Source organism: Leuciscus leuciscus (genome assembly GCF_965113295.1).
Source record: "Leuciscus leuciscus genome assembly, contig: SUPER_11_unloc_1, whole genome shotgun sequence".
Classification (NCBI taxonomy): Eukaryota; Metazoa; Chordata; class Actinopteri; order Cypriniformes; family Leuciscidae; genus Leuciscus; species Leuciscus leuciscus.
The window spans coordinates 1,851,914-1,878,174 of NW_028118546.1; the positions used below are offsets into that span (position 1 = coordinate 1,851,914).

General features: G+C 38.0%; 3 protein-coding genes across 3 annotated transcripts in view; 1 reads left to right on the forward strand and 2 right to left on the reverse strand.

Moving 5' to 3' along the window:
• The window catches only part of LOC309510013 (uncharacterized protein), a gene marked incomplete at its 3' end in the record, with an annotated part of 1,894,646 nt that overhangs the window by 1,678,817 nt on the left and 189,568 nt on the right, over positions 1-26,261 (reverse strand). Inside the window, exons 12-14 of the mRNA XM_082191149.1 lie at positions 21,810-21,980; positions 16,981-17,151; positions 14,267-14,437 (exon numbers count right to left, since the gene is read on the reverse strand). Coding sequence (XP_082047275.1) covers positions 14,267-14,437; positions 16,981-17,151; positions 21,810-21,980 — 513 coding nt within the window. The remainder of the gene's footprint in view (positions 1-14,266; positions 14,438-16,980; positions 17,152-21,809; positions 21,981-26,261) is intronic.
• LOC309510008 (protein adenylyltransferase SelO-like) lies at positions 2,492-5,618 on the forward strand (the record flags this gene model as incomplete). Its single annotated transcript, XM_082191145.1, has 7 exons — positions 2,492-2,513; positions 3,323-3,452; positions 3,656-3,737; positions 3,896-3,975; positions 4,057-4,100; positions 4,753-4,832; positions 5,025-5,618. 7 exons carry the CDS (start codon positions 2,492-2,494, stop codon positions 5,145-5,147), a joined length of 561 nt encoding a protein of 186 aa, XP_082047271.1. The 3' UTR covers positions 5,148-5,618.
• Positions 5,187-7,602, reverse strand: LOC309510009 (amyloid beta A4 precursor protein-binding family B member 1-interacting protein-like; the record flags this gene model as incomplete). Its single annotated transcript, XM_082191146.1, has 4 exons — positions 5,187-6,247; positions 7,058-7,104; positions 7,199-7,322; positions 7,567-7,602. The coding sequence occupies 4 exons, from the start codon at positions 7,600-7,602 to the stop codon at positions 5,687-5,689; spliced, it is 768 nt and encodes a 255-aa protein (XP_082047272.1). The 3' UTR covers positions 5,187-5,686.

The window sequence follows — 26,261 nt, forward strand, 5'->3', positions numbered from 1 at the left end:
GGTGAGTATCTGTGTCTCTCTGCTGTTTAGCTGTAATACAAGATTATTTTATATTGTCTGATCAGTCTCACTATATTTGAATGGTTTTCATGTTGTGTGAAGGTGTTTTTCTCTCGAGTGCTGAATGAAACGGCACATTTAATCGCCCACTGGATGTCGGTTGGTTTTGCTCATGGTTAGTTCACTCTGCTTTACTTGTTTAGTTATCATATAGATTTATCATTATAGATCAAGCTTAATACGCAACATGCACAACATCATGATCTGCATCTTCTCACAGGAGTCTGTAACACAGATAACTTCAGTCTGCTTTCTATCACTTTTGATTATGGCCCATTTGGATTTATGGAATCATATGACCCAAGTATGTTTCTTTGTCTAACTTAAACTTTCATAATATTAGCAATCATCTTCCTATAAATTTAGTTTTTAAGCTTTTTGTCATATAACATTTCACACACACACACACACACACACACACACACACACACGCACAGACACGCACACACATGCGCACACACACACACACACACACACACACAATCTGTATTGTGAAAGCGCTATACAAATAAACTTGACTTGACTTGACTTGACATACCAACAGAAACACTTTATCATAAATTTATTTAGTCACAAACAGTTCATTTATTGTATTGAGTTAATTAATTCAGTTCATTTAGTTTTTTTTGTTTTTTTTGTTTGTCAGTTATACTTGTATTAATTTATTCAGTCATAAAGCTTTTAATCAGCTAATGAACTCGTGGGCCACTTGGACTCTTTACAGAACCACCAGTGGTCTGAGGATCACAGTCTGAGAAAACTGCTTTAAAACCAAACTGGACCATGGTACCACCACAGTACTTTTGTGTAAATGTTGTTTCTGCATATATTCAGGCTCTTTTGTGTATTTCAGGATGTGTTGAGGAATATTTTGGATCTGAATGAGTCTGTGATTCAGAATGAAGAGTTTGTCCGTTGTGTCAGTGGTGGGAAACTGTTTCCTGGCTCTGTTCCACTGGCACACAGATACGGGGGCCATCAGGTAAAACTGACCGTCACTTCAAACCCGACAGCGATGGCGTAAGACAACCAGAGCAAACATGTCAACCATGTGTTATTATTATTATAGTTTGGTTATTGGGCCGGACAGCTGGGGGATGGAAGAGCACATTTGTTGGGTGAATACACAAACAGGTAAAATCATCCTTTTCCATCAGCGTTCAACACAAATCATCAGTTGTTATTGTCAGATGTGACTTTTCTGTTGTAATGCATGTCAACTTTCCCATAATGTTGTTTAAGATTAAAGAATGGAAAGTGTGATCTATACTTACTGGTTTTTCAGCAAATAGATGATTCTGGCATTTTTTTTATCTATTTCTCGTTTAATGCTTAAACATGCGTCTGAACAATGACATCTCTCAGTTTAGAACTGTGACAAGTGTTAACCGTTAGAGCGGTATACAATCTCTCTTTTATCCAGAAAGGGTGAAAGATGGGAAGTCCAGTTGAAAGGCTCAGGAAAGACACCGTACTCAAGGTGAATATCAGTTTCTGCTGCTCAATATTTTTGATATGCTTTTTAAGTAATTCTGAGATATATTTAGTTGTAAATGATCTTACATTATGACTCATAGTGTGTGATTCTCTGTCTGGCAGGAGTGTAATGGTTATGCTGTTTACTGTACATGATGTTTTGTGTGCAGGTCTGGTGATGGACGGGCTGTGATTCGCTCCTCTGTGAGGGAGTTCCTGTGCAGTGAAGCCCTCAGGTACACACACACACACACACACACACACACACACATAAATGCACAATATATATAAATGGACATGCACAAGAAGAGTAATATATGTGTTTATCACATTCAAATGTTTGGTGTTGAATATTATTATTTTATTTATTTATACCTTTTCCATTTTTTTGCCTTTATTGTTTGTCAGTCTGGTTGTGAGTGAGGAACCTGTTTGGAGGGATCCGTTTTATAATGGCAGTGTCATAAAAGAAAGAGGTAAAATACGATCAGATTTGGAAAAATCGAGTAACTAAGTTCTTTATCCTCCTCAGCTTTATGTGATTGTTCTCTGTATCTATCAGGAGCGGTTGTTCTGCGTCTGGCCAAGTCCTGGTTTCGTATCGGTTCACTGGAGATATTAACTAGAACTGGAGAGTTAGATGTCCTACGGTATATTAACTTTAACTTTGGAGAGTAATATTTTTTTCTCACTCTTATTTGCTTTTTAATTTCTTTTTATTTTTTATTTTCAGGACATTGTTGGACTTTGTAATTAAAGAGCATTTTAAATCTATAGCAACAAATGACCCTGACAAGTATGTGGTGAGTATCTGTGTCTCTCTGCTGTTTAGCTGTAATACAAGATTATTTTATATTGTCTGATCAGTCTCACTATATTTGAATGGTTTTCATGTTGTGTGAAGGTGTTTTTCTCTCGAGTGCTGAATGAAACGGCACATTTAATCGCCCACTGGATGTCGGTTGGTTTTGCTCATGGTTAGTTCACTCTGCTTTACTTGTTTAGTTATCACATAGATTTATCATTATAGATCGAGCTTAATACGCAAAATGCACAACATCATGATCTGCATCTTCACACAGGAGTCTGTAACACAGATAACTTCAGTCTGCTTTCTATCACTTTTGATTATGGCCCATTTGGATTTATGGAATCATATGACCCAAGTATGTTTCTTTGTCTAACTTAAACTTTCATAATATTAGCAATCATCTTCCTATAAATTTAGTTTTTAAGCTTTTTTGTCATATAACATTTCACACACACACACACACACACACACACGCACAGACACGCACACACATGCGCACACACACACACACACACACACACACACACACACACACACACACACACACACACACACACACACACAGGGACTCTGTATATTAACCCTACCCCTAAACCTATGAGGACACAGGAAGTGTGAAGATGTTTACGTTGTCATTATACACATTTGTGTCCTCCTAAACCATATACGAGAACACACACACACGCATACATATATACATATATATACATATATACAATACTGCAAAAGTGGAACATTGTATGAATTGTAAGCTACTTTAGATCTACTATAAATTTTGTAAATACTTACAGTATATACAGTATACATGGGTTGAGGGGCATGATTAATTGCATACTTTTTTTAATCCATTACTTGTTTTATTTTACTTCATTATATTCTAATAAGTTAAAGTGAAACAGACAGCCATAATAATAACATATAATATTTGTATTGTTAAATGTGTGTTATTGCTCCAGCATTGTTTCCTCTGTATAGATTTTGTCCCCAACACGTCTGATGACGAGGGCCGGTACAGTATAGGAGCTCAGGCTAATGTTGGCCTGTTCAATCTACAGAAACTTCTAGAAGCTCTGAAACCACTGCTGACCTCAGATCAGCTTTCACAGTAAGAGATCCTTTTATTTTCTGTTGGTATTGGTCTGGAATAAATAAGGGTGATTCGTGTCAATTCATTTACTTCAGATCTCAGCAAATATTGAGAGAGTATCCACAAATCTACCATCAAAGGTGAGCCTGTCATTAGACAATATAGATCACTGTATTCCTCTCTGAGTCGTTCCTGATCTCACTTTACTGTTTCTGTTATAGATTTCATGAGCTGTTCAAAGCAAAGTTGGGCTTTCTGGGAAATGAAGAAAAGGATTCATATGTGATTGCATTTCTTCTAAAGGTAAATATTAGCTGGATTGTTTTTTGAAGTGACCCTGTCCCGGCTTCAGAAGGGATCCTTTGCTCCGGTACGTTTCCTCTCCATTCACTCCCACAGCAGCCGCAATATCCATAATCATGATTTCAGTCCATTAACTGTGACTGTGTCTCTCTTGACAGTCTTTGTGGGCTCTTTCAGACCTCTCATCACACAAGCATTTCAGAGACTGGGTTCAGCTGTATTTACAGCGTCTGTCAAGGTAATGTTGCTGTAATGTAAACTCGAACTGTTTAGAGGATTAAAAATGAACATCACTTGATGTGTTAATCGTCTTCTACAGGATAATGAGTGACTCAGATGAAGAACGGCAGCACAGAATGCAAGGTGTGTTTTTGTATATGTTATATGATGCAGTGTTATATATTATGTGTTTATATATTGTTACAGTAACACTACCACTGAAATGTTCATGATTGGCAAGATTTGTTTTTGAAAGAAGTTTCTTATGCTCACCAAGGCTGCATTTATTTAATCAAAAATACAATAAAAACAGTAATTTTGTAATACTATAATATATTATTATACTATGAGATATTATTACAATATAAAATAAATTATTCTATTTGAATATACAGTATTTGTGTAATTAATATATTTGTTCAGTTGAATGTAATTTATTCCTGTGATCATTTCTCCAGTCTTCAGTGTCACATGATCCTTCAGAAATCATTCTAATATGATGATTTGCTGCTCAAGAAACATTTGAAAACAGTTGAGCTGCTTAATATTTCTGAGGAAACCCTGATACATGTTTTGATTAATATAAAGTTCAAAAGAACAGCGTTTATTTGAATGTTTTGTAATATTATAAATGTCTTTATTGTCCCTTTTTATGCATCCTTGCTGAATAATATTATTAATTTCTTTTTTTTTTTAAAAAAGCCTTACTGACCGTAAATGTTTAAACGGTAGTGTGTGTTTTTTTACGATCTGTTATGTTGTATTTAATGTTATTAGTAATTTTTCTATTGTTCAGGAGTAAACCCACGGTATGTGTTGAGGAACTGGATGGCTGAATCTGCTATCAGAAAAGCAGAGAAAAATGACTTTTCAGAGGTATTATTATTACATGTGATGTCAAATTAATATGCTGTCATGATCATGCTTATCATATATCTTAGAGTGTTTGCTTTAATATATTACTGTGAAATGAAGACTTGACAATTATACATACAATGTAACATCTTCAGACGTCTTCATTATGGCTTGTCTTTTTCTTAGGTGACAGTATGTTTGATGTATTTCTAGGTGACACTGTTGCAGAAGACTTTAATGGAGCCATTTATGGAGCAGGAAGAGGCTGAGAGAGCCGGATATGCCAGTAAACCTCCATCCTGGGCTCAGCAGCTGAGGGTCAGCTGTTCTTCCTAACTCAGGGTCGAATGGAAAAAAAAATCACAAATTTCAGCATCATTTGAACCAAAAATATTGTTTATGACATTGTAATCACACTTCCTAATGGATGATCTGATTGGAGGATGCGCCATGTTTGATGTTATATATGTACATATATGCATGTTATATATGGACAATGGACATGGAAGTCTTTTGTAATATTGCTGTTTCTGCATTTCTACAAAAGTGCAAAAAACGTTTCATCATGCATCTCGTTTACTCCTGTTTAACAATTAGGCATGTCAAAATCTGTTAAACAGTTAACTTTGGAAGACCTTATTTATTATGACATTCCATTAGCAATGATGATATAGCATATTTGTAATACAAATAAACTGATTAGGTGCGTAAGTACAAAGTATTTACATATTTTAGTCTGGTGGTGTAATGCAAGAATATTAAACAACAAAATAATTAAAGATGTGTGTCCGTATGTCACGCCGAGAACTTGTTTGGCGGTCAGTTCCTCAGTCCAACTACAAAAACACGTCAATTAGCTCTATCTGTCTTCAAGATCATTGTTGACTGCGCTTTTTCAGCATTGCTGTCATCAGTTCTGACATGAGTTCGCCACCTGGGGGCGCTGTTTGTAGAGGTGTCGTTCTCTTTGGGGGAGCTGGAGGCATTTTTCTGATGGAGCCGGCGGATGGGTTGGCAGCCGGTGCAGGAGCTGGTGGTGGAGGCGGGGGTGGGGGTGGAGGTGGTGGAGCTCCACCTGCAGATGCAAAGTTTTGGGGACCAGGAGGAGGAGGAGGTGGAAGGGAGGTAATGGGGTCTGGAGGTGGTGGGGGGAGTGAGTCTCCCCCGTGAGGTGCAAAACTAGGAGGCGGTGGAGGAAGAAAGTCAGGGGGCAGCTCGGCATCTTCTGGAGGAGGTGGTGGTGGAGGCAGGTCATCCATGGGTGGAGGTGGGAAGGAGGATTGTGGGAATCGTGGTGGAGGAGGAAACTTGTTGACTTTGGTTGTGCTGGCAGGAGGAGCAGGGGGAGGAGGAGGCAACATGGGGTCGGGTGGTGGAGGAGGCAGGGTTTCCATTGAAGGCGGAGGTGGTGGGAAAGATGTTTGGTTGCCAGGACCCTTCAAAAACAAACCAAAAGTAGCATTCAGGAGCATTTCTGATAAATGATGAAATTACAAGGGGATTAAAACAACTCTAAAGGAACCGTTACCCTTCGTAAAATATTAGTGTGCGTAATTTTACTGCTCTTGAAGTATACTTTAAATCTTTGAAGTATATTTAATGAAAAATATATTTTTCAGATAATATATTCATTAAATAAAAGGCCACTCTATGTGTATTTAAAGACACTGCACTTTCATGACTGTTTCTTAACAGAGTTTAGTGCAATTTTAAAAAGTGTACTTTGCAATCATGACAAATTAACAGTTATACTTTTTAAATTATGGTTTAGTAATCTTTTGCAGTACATTTATTTAGATATTGACAAACATACTAGAGCACATGCAAATTTGATTATAATTTCAACTGTAGTGTGTTATTCGTTAATACATTTAATGTTAATATATTTTAAATTTACCAATTGGCACCTTCATCATGACAAATGTGTAATTAAATATTGAAAACATGTCAAGTTTCAATAGAAATGATATATGTATATTTTAGTTTACTATAAATGCTTCTCAGTACATTCGGCAGTAAACTTCATATTTCATTGAAAGTAGAAGTAATTATGAAATGTTATAAAATTATGTACTTAAGTGTGTTAATAAATGTAAACTATATTTTGTTTAATTGCAATTAACATGCAGTTAAGTGTCTGAAAACATAATAGTTCACACTTCAGTATGGTCCATGAACTTATATTATTTATGGTATTATATTATGGTGTTCTTCATTACTAAGGCAACTGATAGATTTAGAGGTACCTTGGTGTCCTTTGGAAGCTGAGGAGCGTGTCCATTCACAGCTTTGGCTGAAAGATAAACACAAAAATGTAATTAAAATCCTTTTATATATCAAGATCTATGATACATTTTATAACAATCTATTTAGCTCATTATCTCTACCTTTAGGTGTAGGAGAGGGTGTGGATGCACTGGAGGAGGCCTGGATAGTGCGGTTAGCCCAGCTTCCAGTGCCGGCTGCTTTCCTCACAGCGGCTTTGTAGTTTTCATATAACTGCTTACCATACTATGACAAAATCATGACAAAACAAGACCGTTAATAAAGTAGGTTTTCATTATTATAATTTTTTGACAAAGTAGACAGCTCACAATAGGACCCAACACAATACAGCTACAATTTATAGTATGTTTTTGCATTGTAAACTATAATTTATAATTGAATTTGCTGCATAAAGTTCAACTTAGTGTCTTCTTGCATTTATCATCATTATCTATTTTGGTTTTTGGTGTGTGGCCTGGTTTCTGCTCACCTTTGCAATACGTATCCCAGTCACCCACAGAGTCATGGTCAACTCATCATCACAACACAGATACTTGATGTATTGGGATTCTTTTTGAATTTGAGGATGAAGAAAGCAGATCACAGTGACCATATGAACATGACACACACCTGATATACACACCTGAGAAGGCCAAGATAATAACACTTTTTCCCCCTCTGTCATTCTCTACAGATTTTTGTTTGTTCTCAAAACAACAAAGGGTTGGGTAACAACTTACTAGAGTTTTCAGTATTAGTTCATGCTTTGCTAATATTCATTTTTCTTCAAATTGGACAGTTGGTGATATTAATATTGTTTTGATTACATATGTTATTGAGCTGCAGTTGCATAGCAGAGACAGTGGATGACACACTAAAATCACAATTTGATTGCCAGTGCCCCTCATGCCACACTTTAGGATTAGTCCTAAATATTGCTAAAATGAACCACAAAAATCTTGTGCTTTATAATTTTGAATTATTTCATACATACAAAGAATGCATGTCCCTTTTCTGTCGGAGTCGGGGTTTAATTGTGCATGTATTACATTTATTGAATTTTTTTGCATTGCATTCTTGACAAACATAAAACACAGCCCACCCTAACCTAATCATAGCCTGAAACACCCTTGATGATTTGTCATGCTTTCTTAATGAGATGACTGAGATAACAAATGATTTTATGTGGGGAGGGAAAGGAGTTAAAATAGCAAGGAAACATTAATTGCAAGTTATAAAGAAGGAGGATTAGGATTGATTGACTTAGAAGTTAAAAAGAAGGCCATAAGGGTAAAAACGATGAAAAAGTATTTATGTGATAAAGTGGAGTATGGATGGAAAGGTTATATGAAGGATGTGCTGGACAAATGTAGTGGATGTGGGGAAGAAGGGCTTTTTATGGGATTGAAAAAGCCGATGTATGACAAAATGCCGCTGTTTTATCAGGAAGTGCTAAGTGTGTGGGCAGAGGTCATATACAGAAATATACAGTATGAGTGTGAAAATATAAATCAAGTTTTAAAACAACCGATATTTTTATATCCAAATTTTAGAATGAAAGAGAGAGTGTTTTATGATAAATTGTATATGAAAGCAGGAGTGAGACAAGTTAAGGATATAGCATATGATGTAAGAGGGTTCTTACCTAATAGAGCCTTATATGATTGTGTTTCGGAGTGGGATGATGAAATCGAAATGTCAAAAGTGGACTCGATGTGTGAAAATATTAAGACAAGTCTGCCCAGAGCCTGGGTAGAGAGTATTGAAAATGAAACTGTTAAACCTGGGGAATGGGGATTGCCAGATTTGTATTTTGACGGAGGTGATGGGAAAAGACTACTAGAAGGAGTATCCACTAATATGATGTACACATTTATTTTGAAAAAAGAGATCAAATTACCAGCATCAGAAAATGTGTGGCCTAAAGGTGCTCCCTGGCTTAAAGGTTAAGGAAATTTGGGAAAATCTATGTGTAAAGTACAATGGAATAGAATGTGAAAACCTGGATTTTAAATTAAGACACAACAGAATCTACAGGAAAGTGGTCCTCCACCAGATAAACAAGAACATAAAGAGGGATTGTGATGTGTGTAGATCTGCTCCAGAAACGTTGATGCATGTTTTTTTAGAGTGCAGAGAACTTGATGGTTTTCATGAAAAGCTAAAAGAGCTAATCAAAGAAAACTGGGGGGGAAATGTTAAACAAGATGAATGGAAAAAAATTGGAGATTGTGTAGACTATAAAGATATGAAAGTGAATCTCTGCAATTATGTACTGAGTCATGCAAGATATGCAGTATGGGCAAGGAGAAACTAAGCGTTTTATGAAGGGAAAACTTCTCAGTTCTCGCGCATGCGCCGTGGCGCTCTCGTGAACTCACGTCAGAGGCCCTGTGTGGGAAAATTAATAGTTGAATTGTTAGGAACACATTCAGCAATGAAAAGGATTTCTATTTGTATCTATGCAATTGCCTACGTCGTAAAACTAGTAAAACATAGTACAACTATGCGACTTACACACATAGATGTACTGTGATCATTAGAGTTTGTGGTTGCGCAATAAAGACTCTGGATATATGCGGTACAAAGAAATCTCCTCTCACAATAGGCCAATGTCTGGGTATCTGAGAGAAAAACCTGCTGCGTTTCCCAAAGCATTGTGAGATAAATTGATCGTAGAGGACATTGGTGGCAAATGGTCTTAACGATCAACTTCACAATGCTTCTGGGAAACGCAGCCCTGGACTGGAGCTCAGAGCCACTGCAGAGAGAATTACACAGAGCTGGCCAGTGAAATGAGACAACAGATACTCACTGTCACACATGCCTGGTATTATTATGGTTACAGTTATAATGCATGGATTGATTTGCACAGAAACAGAGTTTGATCAGATCAGAGAAGCTCTTCCTGCACATATTCAAGGTAATGTTCCACAATGGTTTCAGTGTCCCAGGACAGCAGTGAGCTCAACACTGCACAGCTGTGTCTTTAAAACACTTTGGCCAGTGGACAAATGAGAGCTACTTTTGACAGTTTGCATTTCCTCTATTACAGTGGTGAGATATTATACCTTCTATAATAAGAATAAATGAATAAACATCATGTTACACACAAAAACAAGCAAACTGTAAATTCAATAATCTTTTATGCTCTGTCTTCTGTTTGCTTTCTTGTGAACATGATGATCATCAGATTGACCCATCATTTCAGATGAATATGATCATTTTGTGCAGGCTAAATAGGTCTTCATCCAAAATGAACGTTATCTTATTACATTCAAATTATTATGTAAATACACTGTACAAAAAACAGTTTTTTTTTTTTTACTGATCGGTGATGGGACCGAGAGTGAAACTTACAGTCCTAGTAAGAATCATGAGCAGTTAAACTCGCTGTTCTCCAGAAAAATCCTCCAGGTTTTGCACATTTTTAGGTTTTCCAGAATCTTCTGCATATTTGACACCTTTCCAACAATGACTGTATGATTTTGAGATGCATATTTTTACATTAAGGACAATTGAGTGACTCATACACAACTATTACAAAAGGTAAAAACATTTACTGATGCTCAAGGAGGAAACGATGCATTAAGAGCAGGGGGTGTAAACTTTAAACAGGATTATGATGATGTGTAAATTTTGTTCAAAGATCATCTTTTTTTTTTCATCCAGTACTGCCCTTCAGAAGCGAATACTTCCCGGTTTCACAGAAGACAAAATAATTACAATTTATCCTGTTCATGCAATTTAAAAAGTTTACACACCCCAGCTTTTAATGCATTGTGTTGCATCAGTAAAAAAAAAAAAATTATATATATATATATATATATATATATATATATATATATATATACAAATATTTTACTAAAATATTAAACTAAATGTTTACTAAAAACTAAAAAAACATTTTTTTCTTCAAGAAATACTGTGTAAAACTGATGTTATTAAAATAATATGCAGGGGAAAACCAAGTCCTATGTTTGGTGGACCCTTTGTGTTACAAACCTTATTAATATTCCAAAGTATTCTAAATTATTTAGATTAGGTTACAAAGCTTGTGTAATCCAACGAAATATGTTACAAATTACTGTATTTTGTAATCTTTAGTAAATAATCTACTTACAATATAGTGTCTCCAGTTTATAATGTGGATCATTCTTCAGATCAGAGAGAAGCTTCACGGCTGATTCTCCTAGTTTATTCTCAGACAGATCCAGATCTCTCAGGTGTGAGGGGTTTGATCTCAGAGCTGAAGCCAGAGCAGAACAACCTTCATCTGTGACTCCACAATCACTCAACCTGTAGAGAACAATGACACACTCTTCACTCTCTCAGTTCAGATCAGTTTAGCAGTGAATCCATTATTAAAGAGAAAATACAAACTTAAAGCACAAATAAAATGTTTTGATGGATCACTGGACTGAGATCTAAAATGTCACAGAGCTCAAAACGTGATTATTAAACATCTAGTCTTTAGATCTGTACTAATACAGTACGTATGGAGTAATGATTTGTTTTAATCGTGTAAAGAATATTTTAAAAAACAGTCCCTGCAGAAAGATGAACGTGATGAACTGCAAGAATAAATCCAGCATGTTCTTCATTTCTCAGTTCTGAATGTGTTGAGATCGAGTCGGTTTAAAATCAAGAGACTGAAGTGTTGATTGTGATGTGACAGTGTGTATTTCAGTGACTCAGTCCTGCAGAATCATGTTCCTGAAGAGCAGCTCATGTGTTCAATCTGTAAGAATTGATCAATTAGGAAATGCCGGACAGTCTGTTTGGGGAGCACCCAGACCCTGAGAGGACAAAGGACCTCTCTGGAAATTACCATTTGAACTCAGCATTTGTGAGGCAAAGTCACACCTCAGAACACATCTCTCCTCCTCTTCCTCACTCCCCCTCTCACATGCTGAGACCACATGTAGATCACCCAAGAAAATGTATAGTTTAATGTGAATGATTATCACAGAGTATTTTTCATGTTTGGTATCATTTAAAATGTCACAGTGCGACTGGTACAAATGTCTCGTTTCCAAATAAGTAAAACAAAAGGTAATAAGGTTTTTGAGAGTTTATGGATAACTAGCACACTAGGAGGGGTTGGCCTCTAGACAAATGGTCTCCCTACACCCAAAGGTGTAACCTCTGAATGCAAATTTCCATTGTTAAAAGATATTTCCAAGTGAGAGAGGTCCTGGCTATTTAATGAAATGCAGCAGGGAATTCGAGGCCTTTTTCTGTACCTCAGATTCGCCCGTGAGGCTGAGAGAGAGAGAGATCTTCAGCCTCATGTATTTCTTATTGTTGGCAGGCATGAAAACAGGTCAGGGGTAAAAAAGGTGAGAAGGATGCGGCAGCAAAAAATCCAATCCAATCAACTTATATATATATATATATATATATAGAGAGAGAGAGAGAGAGAGAGAGAGAGAGAGTGCTTTTTAATGTTAAATTCATCAATCTGGCGAAAATTATTTTAGTTACAGTGTCTGTCTACATTACTAGTACATAATAATAGTTATAATATTAATCCCATGATAGTAATAGCCATATATTGTAAAACAAATGCACTGAAAAATAAAGGAAACTTTCATAATTAGTTTTGTACTAATTTCTATACTTGAAAGAGTATATTTCTATACTTCACATTAAAGGTGTGATTGGGCTAGCCCAGTGTCAATCAAGAAAAGAACCAAATGGGCCGCTGATCTACGTGTTTCATGGGGTGTCAGAAAAAAAAAACTAACGCTGACTTTTTATTGACCAATGCATTACACACTAACCAAGCGCCGCCAATTAAAGCAGCACTCAGTTACTGTGTCCAAATTCAGGGTCTACATCCTTCGGAGTACTCATTTGAAGGATGTTACGTCACAGCGCCGCGACGAAGGCTGTCCAAATTCGTAGGATCCTTCAAATGCGGCCCACAAATACGTCCTCATTTTCCCCGAATTGGAAGGATGGGTGTGGTGGATCCTTTCCCGTCCTACCTATCCCATAATTCTTTTCGGCAGAGCGTAATGGCGGACGAAGCGAGCGGTAGCGGAGTGGGAGAGGGAGAGGAGTATGCTTTTCGATGTAAGTTTTTTAAAAACTGGGTTTAAAAAAAAAAAAAAAAATTTCAGTGGTTGTCTAGTTAGGCATTTTGTTTTAGCTTTAAGCATTTTTTGTACGTTTATATGTAAAAAAAACAACATTACTTTCGTAAACTAGCTTCTTCCTTACTGCCTGTGTGAATATCCCCTTACACACAGCTAATTTGTTAGTGATTGAAGCTGTTTTTAACGCTTCTAGGGACGAAAGAGCAGACAGAAGTGTTTATGTCACGGTTGCTAGGCGACAGGATATGAGCAACGGGTAAGGGAGGGAACTGAAAGAAGGGTAGGCTGTCCAAATTCACAAACACCGACTTCCGGGTTTTGCGGTCGTCGGAGGACCCCTCCTCCTTCAACCGGGTAGGAAGGATCCTAAGGAGGATGCAGACCCTGAATTTGGACACAGCCAGTAGCTTCGGGACTTCTTCGCTGTATTCTCGCTTTTTGCTCGCAGGTTTCTCGCTAGAGCTCCCCCCACAGCTTCGGAATAGATATTTGACAACACTGTTGTAAAAACTCGTTGGTGATTCTCAGACACCAGAGGCTATAGATTAACGACATCAAAGCAGATGGGACGTTCTTTAAAACGTCTTCTTCATTCGGGTTCGGACAGCGTGAGGGAGCGCAATAATGACAGCATTTTAGCAGATTTCTTTTGGCCGTAAAGCAATTGTTTACATCGCGAGACCTGATATCACGCGAGACTTCCTGACACAGCGGCCGGCGGCCCGCCGGCTCAAAGTTGCAAGTGCGTATTTTCCGCTCACGGGCACCAGGGGGGTGCGAAACGACCACCATTCAACCCGAAATAAGTAATATAACCATTCCAATGACTCCGAAGCTGTTCAGTTAAGGTAAAAAAAGGTACTTAGTTCACCTTTAATCAAAAAATACTTTGCCTCGAGAAAAGGACAGTAACAAGTTAAGACCTTCCGCGCTGGTCGGATGCCGGACTTTGGGACGATTTAGCGTGAGCTTACAAATCACTTACAGTTCAATAAGCTCAATAACACAGCAGCAGAAAAAGGCTGAACATTTCAAATATAGGAGACTTTACATTGTGTTTCATGTGTGAGTCATATATGATCTTACCACAGTGTCTCCAGTTTACAGTGAGGATCCTCCAGTACAGCAGAGAGCAGATGAACTGAATCTCCTAGTTTATTCTCAGACAGATCCAGATCTCTCAGGTGTGAGGGGTTTGATCTCAGAGCTGAAGCCAGAGCAGAACAACCTTCATCTGTGACTCCACAATCCCTCAACCTGTAGAGAACAATGACACACTCTTCACTCTCTCAGTTCAGATCAGATCAGTTTAACACAAGGGTCCGCAGCCGTACTGCAGGGGGTCCGTCAATTAATGCTTGATCACAAATCATTTTTTGTTAAAAAATTAAAACATGGGTAAAAAAACATCACAAAGTCAAATTTAAATATAAACACTCTCAAACGAATGCAAGATCTTCCTCAAACAATCTTCATCTGTGACTCCACAATATTTCAACCTGTAGAGAACAATGACGCTGTGTAAACAGTGTGTAAAATGACCATTTTATTAAAGATTGCAATGTGTGATGTGATTTGAATGTAGTGACAAGCAATGCCTCTATATCCTACACTGCTTTATAAAGGATGCCGGTTCTCCATGAACTTGAGGAGAAACTGAGGGACAAATACCATGCAGTGCTGTAACTATGGAGTGATAAAGAGATAACATTAATAACACCTGAAGTGTAACTTTATCAATTAAATGTACTATATTTTAGTTCAATAATATTAATTTAATATTTGAAGATATTTTTGTTTCTAAATATTTGTCCAATAATTATGATCCATTAATGGCCATTTAAAATAATATTTTTTTTCTAATATTTTTATTACTTATATTACAATTAGATTTCATGCTTAGCATTTAGCATGCTAATATATGCTATTGCTAATTAATAGTTTTGTAGCAATCTAATACAATCTTATAACTCAGTCATGTGACACAAATATAAGATATTGAATGAATTAATCCAGTTAGGGAACCATATTAAAATCACTTTAAAACTTCTTCATTGGGTTACTTGGAAATGACTTGATTCCACGATGTTGACATTATGTGAACAAATTATCTTTGTTGAACTTAATTGGTTCATGTGGAACTGATGTGCATGATTCAATCATTTAAATCCTACACACTTTTTCAGTGCATTGTTTTCTGTATTTTAAAAATAATTTTGGATTTACTGTAAATCCTTAAGAATGTCAACATTGAAAAGTGGAAGAATAATCAATTTATTAAAGAAGTTTCAATTATGAGAAGAACCTGAAGTCTTTTTGTCCCTGATATTTTTCCCATTTCTTTTTCCTTTTTATATTGTGCTCTGTTCTTTAGGACATTTATTATAGTTTTGTTTTGCCTTATTGTAATGATATTTACTGCAATACAAAACTTTACTTCCGCATTCCTCGATTCCTATGGAAGTCTGTGGGTGTTGTAACTCTGTCAGTTCAAAAACACTGTTGTTTTAATATAACATTTATACTTTGTGTATTTGTGTAATGTTTTGTCTTGTTTGTGATGTGGAGTAATTATATATATATACTTTATACCATGGTCTGGGTGAATACTCGATTCTGATTGGCTGCAGGGTGTCCATTAAAAAGTGATAGAGGACACCTAGTAAAGGAGTTCTGGTGAAACTGACTGTTTACCGTTCGAAATTAATAAATAAATGCGCTGGCTACATCAGCTGTGAGTAACCATAGCAACAGGCAGTAAACTGAAGGGTTCTACGAGCTGAGCGGACTATAAATATCTCCGGTTGCTAAATAAACCATCAGGCGTAACCAGGGAAACCAAGTTATTGTTTGTAAAAACTTTAGATTTCGATTGTAAAACTAATTAAAATATAAACTAATGTTTTAAAAATGTGTTATTTGGCAAGTGACCATGGTATAAGCGGGTTAATGCCCTTCGAGGTGTCCATTGTCAGGTATTAATGGACTTCGCTGCGCGTCGGACGGTTCACGCCTCGCCGTCGTCCATTAATACCTGACAATGGACACCTCGTCGGGTATTAACCCTTACATATAGTACTGTGCAAAAGTCTTAGGCATGTTAATCATTTTTCTGTTTCTTCATGTAATCACAGACGGACTCGATGATGGTGAGATCAGATCATACCGGCTGTTGTCAGATTCCTTGTGCATACACAAATCTCACTGGATTATTACAATTAATGGCAAAAAGAATGTTTGGAAATCTAAACTGATATTTCCTACTGACACATTACAGCAAAATATATAATTAACTGACTTACAATTATTTTTTGGGGGGAGGGGAGGGGAGGGGGGATATTAACATGCCTAAGACTTTTGCACAGTACTGTATATACTGGGGAGAACATTTATGTTTTAGGATTTGCATGTTTAATCAAGCATTGGCTCACCTGTGATGTTCACTGATTTAACTGAATATTTATTTAATGTGCATTTGGACTGAAGTAAGTATCACTTGTAATTTATTGTTTAACTGAGTGTCTATGAATCACACATAAAATACTGGTTTTGGTTTTCCTGGTCAAACTATAATTGTACAGAAAATGAGCTCTCAATGAAATGTATTCAATTGTCTCTCATTTGTGTTGTGTGGATGTGTAATTGTTTGGTTGGACTCCTTCTTCAGACCCGAAAACAAGCTAGAGTTTAACAAGCAAAGTTGGTGATCATTGAGTAAAAAAGTTAAAAACTATTAAATTACTAATACATAATATATTTACCAAGGACAAAATATGTGTTTATCAGAAAGTTCATCTTACCACAGTTTCTCCAGTTTACAGTGAGGATCCTCCAGTACAGCAGAGAGCAGATGAACTGAATCTCCTAGTTTATTCTCAGACAGATCCAGTTCTCTCAGGTGTGAGGGGTTTGATCTCAGAGCTGAAGCCAGAGCAGAACAACCTTCATCTGTGACTCCACAATAATTCAACCTGTAGAGAACAATGACACACTCTTCACTCTCTCAGTTCAGATCAGATCAGTTTAACACAAGGGTCCGCAGCCGTACTGCAGGGGGTCCGTCAATTAATGCTTGATTCACAAATAGTTTGTTAAATAAAAAAATTGTAAAAAACATCACTAAGTCAAATTTAAATATAAGCACTCTCAAGCGAATGCAAGATCATCCTCAGTTGATTCTGTAATAATATCATACTGGCAAACTCTCAAGTGTGTTTTTGTGTTTGAGCTCTGGAGAACGTCAAATGTTTTTACAGCGGTGAGAAATGTAGCCAATCACAGTCATGTTTGTTGGTCTATTGAACGCAGTGGCCAATCAGAGGTGTTTCATTTTGTCAGAGTCCACTCACCGAGATATAAAGGCCCTGTCCTAAATGGCACACTTCATATGCACTTTCAGTCTTGTAGACTTACAAGGGCTTCTGCGTGCCCTTTAAGTCCATGAGACCGTAGGGTGTCCTATTTAGTAATGTTAGGTTTCAGAAGGGTACTCACGAGCGCCCCTCTGTGGTCGATATGCGCTCTAAATGTGCACTGAAGCGAGCTCCGCATCAGACTTGTTCACGACAGTCAAAGCGGTGTTACGTCAGGAAAGTGCGGACTCAGAGGAAGACCGCGAGTGTTTAGGGTGCCGTTTGTGACAGGGCCAAACTCACAATTGCGTGACATAAAAAGTCAGAATTGCGAGTTTGTACCTTGCAATTCTGAGGGGAAAAACAGTCAGAATTGTGATATAAAAAGTCACAATTATCTTTTAAATTGTTTTATTTTGTGGCGGAAACAAGCTTCCATAAATTAGAGGCAACCAGTGGCGAATTAGTCTTCCAGGTTTGATGTCATCCCTGTAGCTCTATTCACAGTCAGCTTTCCTTTCACATGAAACCCCCCAAATGCCAGCAAACCAATGAGAATGCTATGGAAGCTTATGGGTAGCAATATTCAATTTGAAATGTAATATGCAAAATGACAATGCAATATGTAAAATGGCAATGCATTTCTGTATTTAAACTTACATTTTCCATTACATTTGTGCAACTTTTGGTGCAAAATGAAAATGAAAATTCAATTATATAATTTACATTTGCCATTTCATACACTAGTTTTAATATGTAAATTGAACATTTTAATGCTTTATAAGTTGCAAAAGTAAAATTAAAATTTATTACAGAAATGATTAGATATGTTTAACATGTTCAAACAAATAATGTAGCAAAATGATCATTCAAAATTCAAAATTCATTGTGCAAATTGAAAATGCATTCCACCCTGTCAATCACTGCGTGAAGTTGGCCCCGCCCCCTCCCACCCTGTCAATCACTGCGTGAAGTTGGCCCCGCCCCCTCCCACCCTGTCAATCACTGCGTGAAGTTGGCACCGTCCCCTCCCACCCTGTCAATCACTGTGTGAAGTTGGCCCCGCCCCCTCCCACCCTGTCAATCACTGCGTGAAGTTGGCCCCGCCCCCTCCCACCCTGTCAATCACTGCGTGAAGTTGGCCCCGCCCCCTCCCACCCTGTCAATCACTGCGTGAAGTTGGCACCGTCCCCTCCCACCCTGTCAATCACTGTGTGAAGTTGGCCCCCCCGGTGACGTCATCGTCTATAAGTCCTCCTGGGAAGTCTAGTTTACGACGGCAGTGCGTTCAAGTCACTTTCATCAGAATAAGATGGCGGTGTACTTTCTCTTAATTAATTACATATAAATACAGCAAGATTCTTAAACTAGTTCTAGAAAATTAAGAACAAAGAAATGTGCATCAGGTGTACTTTGTTTTTTAATATTTTTCATTAATTTATGAAGCCACTGCAAACTTAAAATATGTTAAAATATGTTGTTGTATAATATCAAGAAAATGCAATTACCTGCCTCCTTATTTATTATAGATGCCTTTTTGTTACACATATTTAGCCAGTGTAATGCATTGCATTCAATGTTGTTATTTATTTTGTTTGTAAAAGATGGCTTATATTGTTTTGGCATAGATGTACAGTAATTGGTTATGTATGTATATGTGACTGTGCCAACCTCTGTTAAGAGGAGCAGAAAATTGCGATTATGTGTGTGCGCTAGACTCTTTAAATGTTTAAATGAACTCAGCCATCTTAGCTGAGTTTACTGTAGTTCAAGGACATGAAGAGGTGGACCGCTTGCACCTGACTGGAGAAGGATCTGGGAAACTTTGGAGGAGTGTCAACCAAATGCCAGTTGTAAACAAGGAGTATAAAAGACTGATGAACGGACTGCCTCTTGGGATACTGATACGCCAGTGCCCCCGACGCCTAGAAGCCCAGAGCTGAGGACAAGAAACCCCAAGCAGAAGAGAAGAAGCCCAGAGCTTACTACACCTTTGTTTCAAAACATGACTATTGTATTTTATACTTAAATGATTAAGTTGTATTCGCCTTTTATATTTTTGTTTATTATAAAAAGAAAAGTAACCAATTAAAAGAAATTTAATAGATTACAAAATCTGCCTACTGAGACTTATGATGCTGGAAGACTATTAATGAGAACATACCATGTTAATATTAATTTGCGAGTCCACAAAACTCATTCTCTTAAATGGCTTGGGTCTGCAGAGCATTCACAGCGTACAGTATACGTATACTTGTAACTCACTTTTCTCCTCACTTAACAAATCTGTTCTTTATCGACTGCAATCTATTCCAAATTCTGCTGCTAGGTTACTCACTAGATCAAATAGGCGCACCCATATCACCCCGATACTTTGCTCCCTTCACTGGCTTCCTGTAATTTACAGGATCCAATTCAAAATTTTAATCATAACCTATAGGGCTTTACATGGTCAGGCCCCTGCTTATCTTGCTGACATAATTCATCTTCATACCCCTCTCCGGTCTCTCAGGTCTAATAATCTGCTATCTACGCTACGCACTCGTTTAAAGACAGGTGGGGATAGAGCCTTCGCCGCTATGGCATCCAGACTATGGAATGCTTTGCCAACCAGTTTTAGGTTTGCTGAGAATGTGGACAGTTTTAGGGGACAAGTGAAGACTCATTTGTTCAGGTTAGCTTTTGGGTAATCTCTGTCCTTTTATATACTGAAAATTGTATCTGTTTTATTTTATTTTATTTTATTTTGTTCTTTATTATGTTTTATTGTCTATTGTAAAGCGCTTTGTGACCTAGTCTGTGAAAGGCGCTGTATAAATACATTTTACTTACTTACTTATTATATATTTTATAATGAAAAAGACTAATAAAATTGTCTCTTCATATTAAATGGATAACAATATTTGTCTGGACACTTGAAAAATGTGTAATAATGGGGTCTATAAAACTTAAACATTTAATGATTTATAAGCATTTCACATATTTCTACACTAATTATACAAAACTATTCTGCCAGTGCACCATACTGTACAAATGAACTAGATCAATGTTCATTCTTGTCTGAAACTTTGGAGGAGACAAATATGAGACCACCAGGGTCTTTAGTTTAGGGAAAAACTCTGAGCACAGTGTGTGATGATGTTGAGATCACTTCTAAACTTCAAAATAGACAAATGTGAGCGATCCCGAGTTTCTACGGAGAGAAATCTGAGCACAGTGTGTGATGTTGCTGAGATTTCTTCTAAACTTTAGAGGAGACAAATATGAGATCTCCAGTATGAAGGGCCGTTAGGCAACAATTATTGAAAAGCCTCAACACTAGTGAAACGAAAAACATTGATCAACCTTGGTGAAATTCATTCATACGCATTACTGAAATAAGAAGAGATTTCGGTAGTTGATGATGGCTAATTTCCCTTGAAAAGGAAGTTGTGTGTCCGCACTTCTGTTTAATTTGGCGCGTCTCACAAACTCTTTTAAGCAATGTCGGTTAGTTGTAACGAGTTGTATGGGAAGCCAAACACACCAACAGTGGGACGAAACGGAGCGGTGTTACAGAGCTCGTGCCGTGCTGACATCATCGGTGCGGCTCAATGGACCGAGCTGTGTGACCGACTCGACATCGCAGGGAGGACGTGTTTGCTAGCGAAACTGAATGGACAGAGCAAACTAATCTCACCAGCGCGGCGCTGACCATGTTACTTTATTCATTACTGCTCCGCAGAAGTTCAGGTGTTTCCCTGCATATAAGATAATGAAGATCAGCATGAAGTTATTACATTTCTTTTGCTTATTATCTTTCATATTAGTACATTAGTAGTTTTTGAAAAGCTACTTTGAATAATTGTATTTTTGTAGCCACGGAAAGAACCGTTCAAAGCAGAAACTTCAACGATTAAGGACTGTGCAGTGCCGGGGGAACTATAGGATCAGGGTTGGGAAACACTATTATTGCACAGGAACATCATTAGGGAAAACACTGTTGAGTAAACGTGGGGGAAAAGAGTTGTCATTGTAGTCAGAGTGAAACAGACTAAAATTATTGAACATAATGAATATAATGAAATACTGTCTACATTTAAAGGATATATTTTAAAAAGAATGTAAAAATGAACACTAATACCAGATCATGAGATTAGACATTTGTGTACACCTGTGATTTCTGTGCTGAGATTTAGTGTTTACAGAACAAGCTAATTTTAGTCCTAAAATGTACATCAAATGATTCGTCTTACTGAGGACAAAGACATGTGTGACAATCAGAGAGACAAACTTACCTCAGTGTGTCCAGTTTACAGTGAGGATCCTCCAGTACAGCAGAGAGCAGATGAACTGAATCTCCTAGTTTATTCCCCCACAGATCCAGATCTCTCAGGTGTGAGGGGTTTGATCTCAGAGCTGAAGCCAGAGCAGAACAACCTTCATCTGTGACTCCACAATCACTCAACCTGTAGAGAACAATGACACACTCTTCACTCTCTCAGTTCAGATCAACACGTACAAGCCACAATTCTACACAGACTATACATATGTCTAAATTTCAATTGGAGATTTATCAGTCATAAAAAAATTAAGAAATTCAAAAAGCTCTCAACACATGTGCTTCATAAATCCAACAGTTCTAAATGAGCTCAAACACAACTACACCTCTTCTCTGTGACAGACTCATCGTGAAGATGAAAGCACACAAGAGTATGGTAGGTTAACTACTGACTATAAGTAACATTGTAACTACATGCCAACTTATTCTAACCCTAACCCTACTAGTCTACTAATAAATCTATTAACACTCCAATGGGAGTTAGTAGACATGTGCAACTGTACTGATAGTCAACAGAATGTGTTCAAGGGACCATTAAAATAAAGTGAAACCAATATGGTCAAACCTAAACTGATAATTATGACAACACTGTTGCTGACAGTGAACATACCATGAGGTTTTACTGGATATGCAGTGATTGCTTCTGTCTTCCTAATGCTACCTTCTGCCTCTCTGTTTTGCTCTTGCACACAATCTACTTCATGCCTTCTGTCCTCTGATTGATAGTTTATACAAAAAATAAAATAAAAATAAAATAAAGTATTTTTTGCTGAGAAATGATTAATGATTCATGATTATTATAAATTAATGTAAGAAACATTCACTGGACTGAAGCAACTGGGTTTATTGATTATTAATCCACCATTTGTTAATGTTAAAAAAATGAATTCTTCTGACATTTTTTCATGTTAATATAAATGTCAAATATGACGCAATAGGCTTTTGGGGAACATTTTCCATCTCTTAATTATCATTGATTTGCACTGAATTGCATATGAGCCATAAAAGCGATGTATAAATATGATACTCAACAAAAAAAAAAACACATATGCATGCATATACAAGTTTGTATCTGTTTTTTGTTGAGTATCAGATTACACACACACACACACACACACACACACAAACAGCTTTTCTGGATCATACAGTATATGCAATTTTTTACATTAAAAAATGGTGTATTAATAATCAATAAACCCCAGTTGCTTCAGTCTAGTAAATATTTCTTACATTTACTTTATAAACATAATTAAAGATTTTCTGAGCAAAAGGACCTTACTTAAAATTAAAAAAAAATAAAAAAATTAATCAGAGGACAGAAGGTATGAAGAAGATTGTGTACACGATGTTTCTCAGCAAAGTTTTGGTCATATTGATAATTTATAGGCCCTAGAAATTTGCATTTTAAATTTGATACAGTAGTAGGCTAATATATTCATAAATAGGCATTTACTTATTGTTCAACCGAATTTTACAAAGAATGTTTAGTTAAAGTTATGAGAGAATAAATGTTTTAAAATTCGTATTAAAATCTTGTAACATGCATTGCCAAACAAGCATTCTTTTTTTCCAATTAATTTAAACTCCCAAAGGGGAAACGTATCCTGGGAGATACAAACATTTACAGGCAGATTATGGAAAATGGAAAAATTAAATCCATAAAATTTCAACATAAACATAATAAACTAACACTTAACAACAACTCTTCAAACATGCAAGTCTCCTCAAATATTGTAAATATGTGAAATGTATCACTGAAGGCGAGTAGATTTCCCACTACAGGAGGTCATGTTGTTTTTAAATGCTGTCCATGAGCTAAACAGAGAATGTATGAATGAAGTCACCAGATCTAAATATTCACAACAAACACCCTTTCAACATGAAAACTGAGAAATTAAACCAACACTTTCCCTGCTTATCTCAGGATACATCGCCCCTTTTAAGGTTAATTTTAAATTAAGAGAATAATAATGAATATACTATATGAATTATAAATAATTACAATTCATTTAATATAAACATAAAATTATTTCACTCTAAACTGCTTTAATTTGGAGTGAGAGATACAGGGGGAGTGGCTTTATTGCATCAGATACATGTCACTTTACTCACAGCTGATTGGTCCAGTTTTGGTTTGCGATCTCTAACACAGAATACATTCATTTTATTCAAGGTCATCCTCCAGCGCAAGTTACCATGGTGATCGAACCCGTTCAAAACCAATCCACCTTCTTGAGCCCGAAAAAATAGAGTTTGCTCAAAATAATCTCAAATTTACAAGGGGAGCAACTGAAGCTGGCTTCATGCAACAGGACACAGAAACAGTGGGAAACACTGCTGTAACAAACACCACTCACTGTCATTCTGAAGTGCTCCTGAAGAGCTTAATGAGCTGGTTCAGTGTGTTGGATCTGAACTCTGCTGATAGGTAGATCTCCAGGAACAGTTTTGGGCGCTCCAGATTTAGATTAACGAGATAGACACATGATTTACGTTTCCTGCTTCTGTGCATCAAAATCATACATAATATTGAACTATTCATTCGGGCATGTACATTCTTTCTCCGCAAGAACACAAGTCTGTTCTTAGATCTGAGAAACCACCCAGGAGAACCCCATCACGGCACATTTTGGATGTCTCTCTTGTCTGACAAACACACCTGAGATCTTGGAGTCTTTACTAACGAGCTGATGAGTTGAGTCAGTTGATTTTCCAAGATGGCGCCGCCCATACCCCCCATTAACGGCTCCAAACCCGTTCTTCAGAAAGTCTATGGGTGACGTCACAGACGCTTTGTCCATATTTTTTACAGTCTATGGTTTGTTCGAGCAAAAAAGTGTTAATTTGAGCAATTCCGTCAAAGAAGCAACACAAAGCCTGTAAAGCATTGAAATAAATATCAGTAAATATTGGAAACTTAAATAATATAAAGTTAAATCTATTAAAAAAATAAAAAAAAACCTTTCGTTTAATAGCCTACTTCCACACAAAGACGCGTGATTCCACATGAAGCCTACAGTTCTGCGCTTTGAGAGGGATGTGGGACACGAGGAGGAAAGAGTCAGAGACCATCAATCTATTTTCTGATATCTTCATGTTCTCTTACGAGAGGTCTCTCGTACTTGCGTAAGAATATCTTACGCTAGGGGAAAACCTCTTTTCCTCGAGATATTGAAGCCAAAAATTATCCTTAATTTTGTAATAATGTAAAACGCATTGCAGCAGCATGCAGACATGGGCGAGACAGCTCGCGCGCCCATTGGCTGCTCTGCGGCAACTGCACCAGCCTATCGATGGAGGCTCCTCATGACGTCATAACCAATGAGGGCGCTTCGCGCCCAATACGTCATGTCCCGCCGAAATCGGGTGGGGCCAGGGCTATAAATACGGCCCAGAGAGGCTGGTTTGGTCAGTTTTTCATCTCTTCAGCGAGTTCACACATCGCTGGATCCTGAGAGGAAGCCGCGCCGTCTGACTACAAGCACCCAGCGGGATTATTCTGCATCTGAAGCTGCCGGTCGACAACTCGCCGCCTTCAGTCGCCATTCCTGCTAACGCTTTCCGGCGTACATATCCTTTTATTGCTGTGTGTGTGTTCGCCGCTGCGACACTCACACTTATCTCCTCTAAAAGAGCACGAGCGTCTTTTTCAAGATGCCTCGTTCATCCTGCGGCTCATGCCGAGCTCCACTCAGCGACGGGGACCACCATGTCATCTGTGTTTCCTGCCTGGGTGAGGATCACGCAGCTATCGCGCTCGCCGAGGGCGGCTGCCCTCATTGCGATCTTATGCCTATGGTGACTCTGCGGACTCGCCGGGCATTTTTTCGTGAAGCTGCGCCCGCGCCTTCACCCGCCGAGCTGCCGCGCCGTAAAAAGCGCCGCGCTCAACGGGTCCCTGAACCTCCTCCATCCCGCGAAAGCTCGCCGGTGCGCCCGCTAGCTTCGCCGCCTGCTTCACCTCAGTCTCTCACCGCCGGTCAGCGGCCGCCGTCTGCCGCCGCTTCCGCCATGGGGGACTATGAAGAAGCTGTGCGATTGGAGGACGACAGTTGCTCTCTCCTTTCGGGCAGTGAGGATTGGTCGAGCTCCGCGGACCTCGCACCACCCTCTCACCGCTCCTCGGGGAAAAGAGCCAGCATCGAGGCGGAGCTTATGCGTCTGCTCGAGCAGGCCGTCGAGAGCCTCGGCCTTGAGTGGTCGACGCCCCAGCAGCCTGCACTTAACCGCCTGGACGGCTGTTTTCTTCAAAGGGACCGCGCTTCTCAGCCTTCAAGACCAGCCCCTTTCCTTCCTGAGCTTCACGAAGAGGTAGCTAAGTCTTGGAGCGCTCCCTTTTCAGCCAGAGTGCGTGCTCCCGTGTCCGCAGCATTCTCCGTAGTCGACGGTGCTAAGGACAAAGGATACC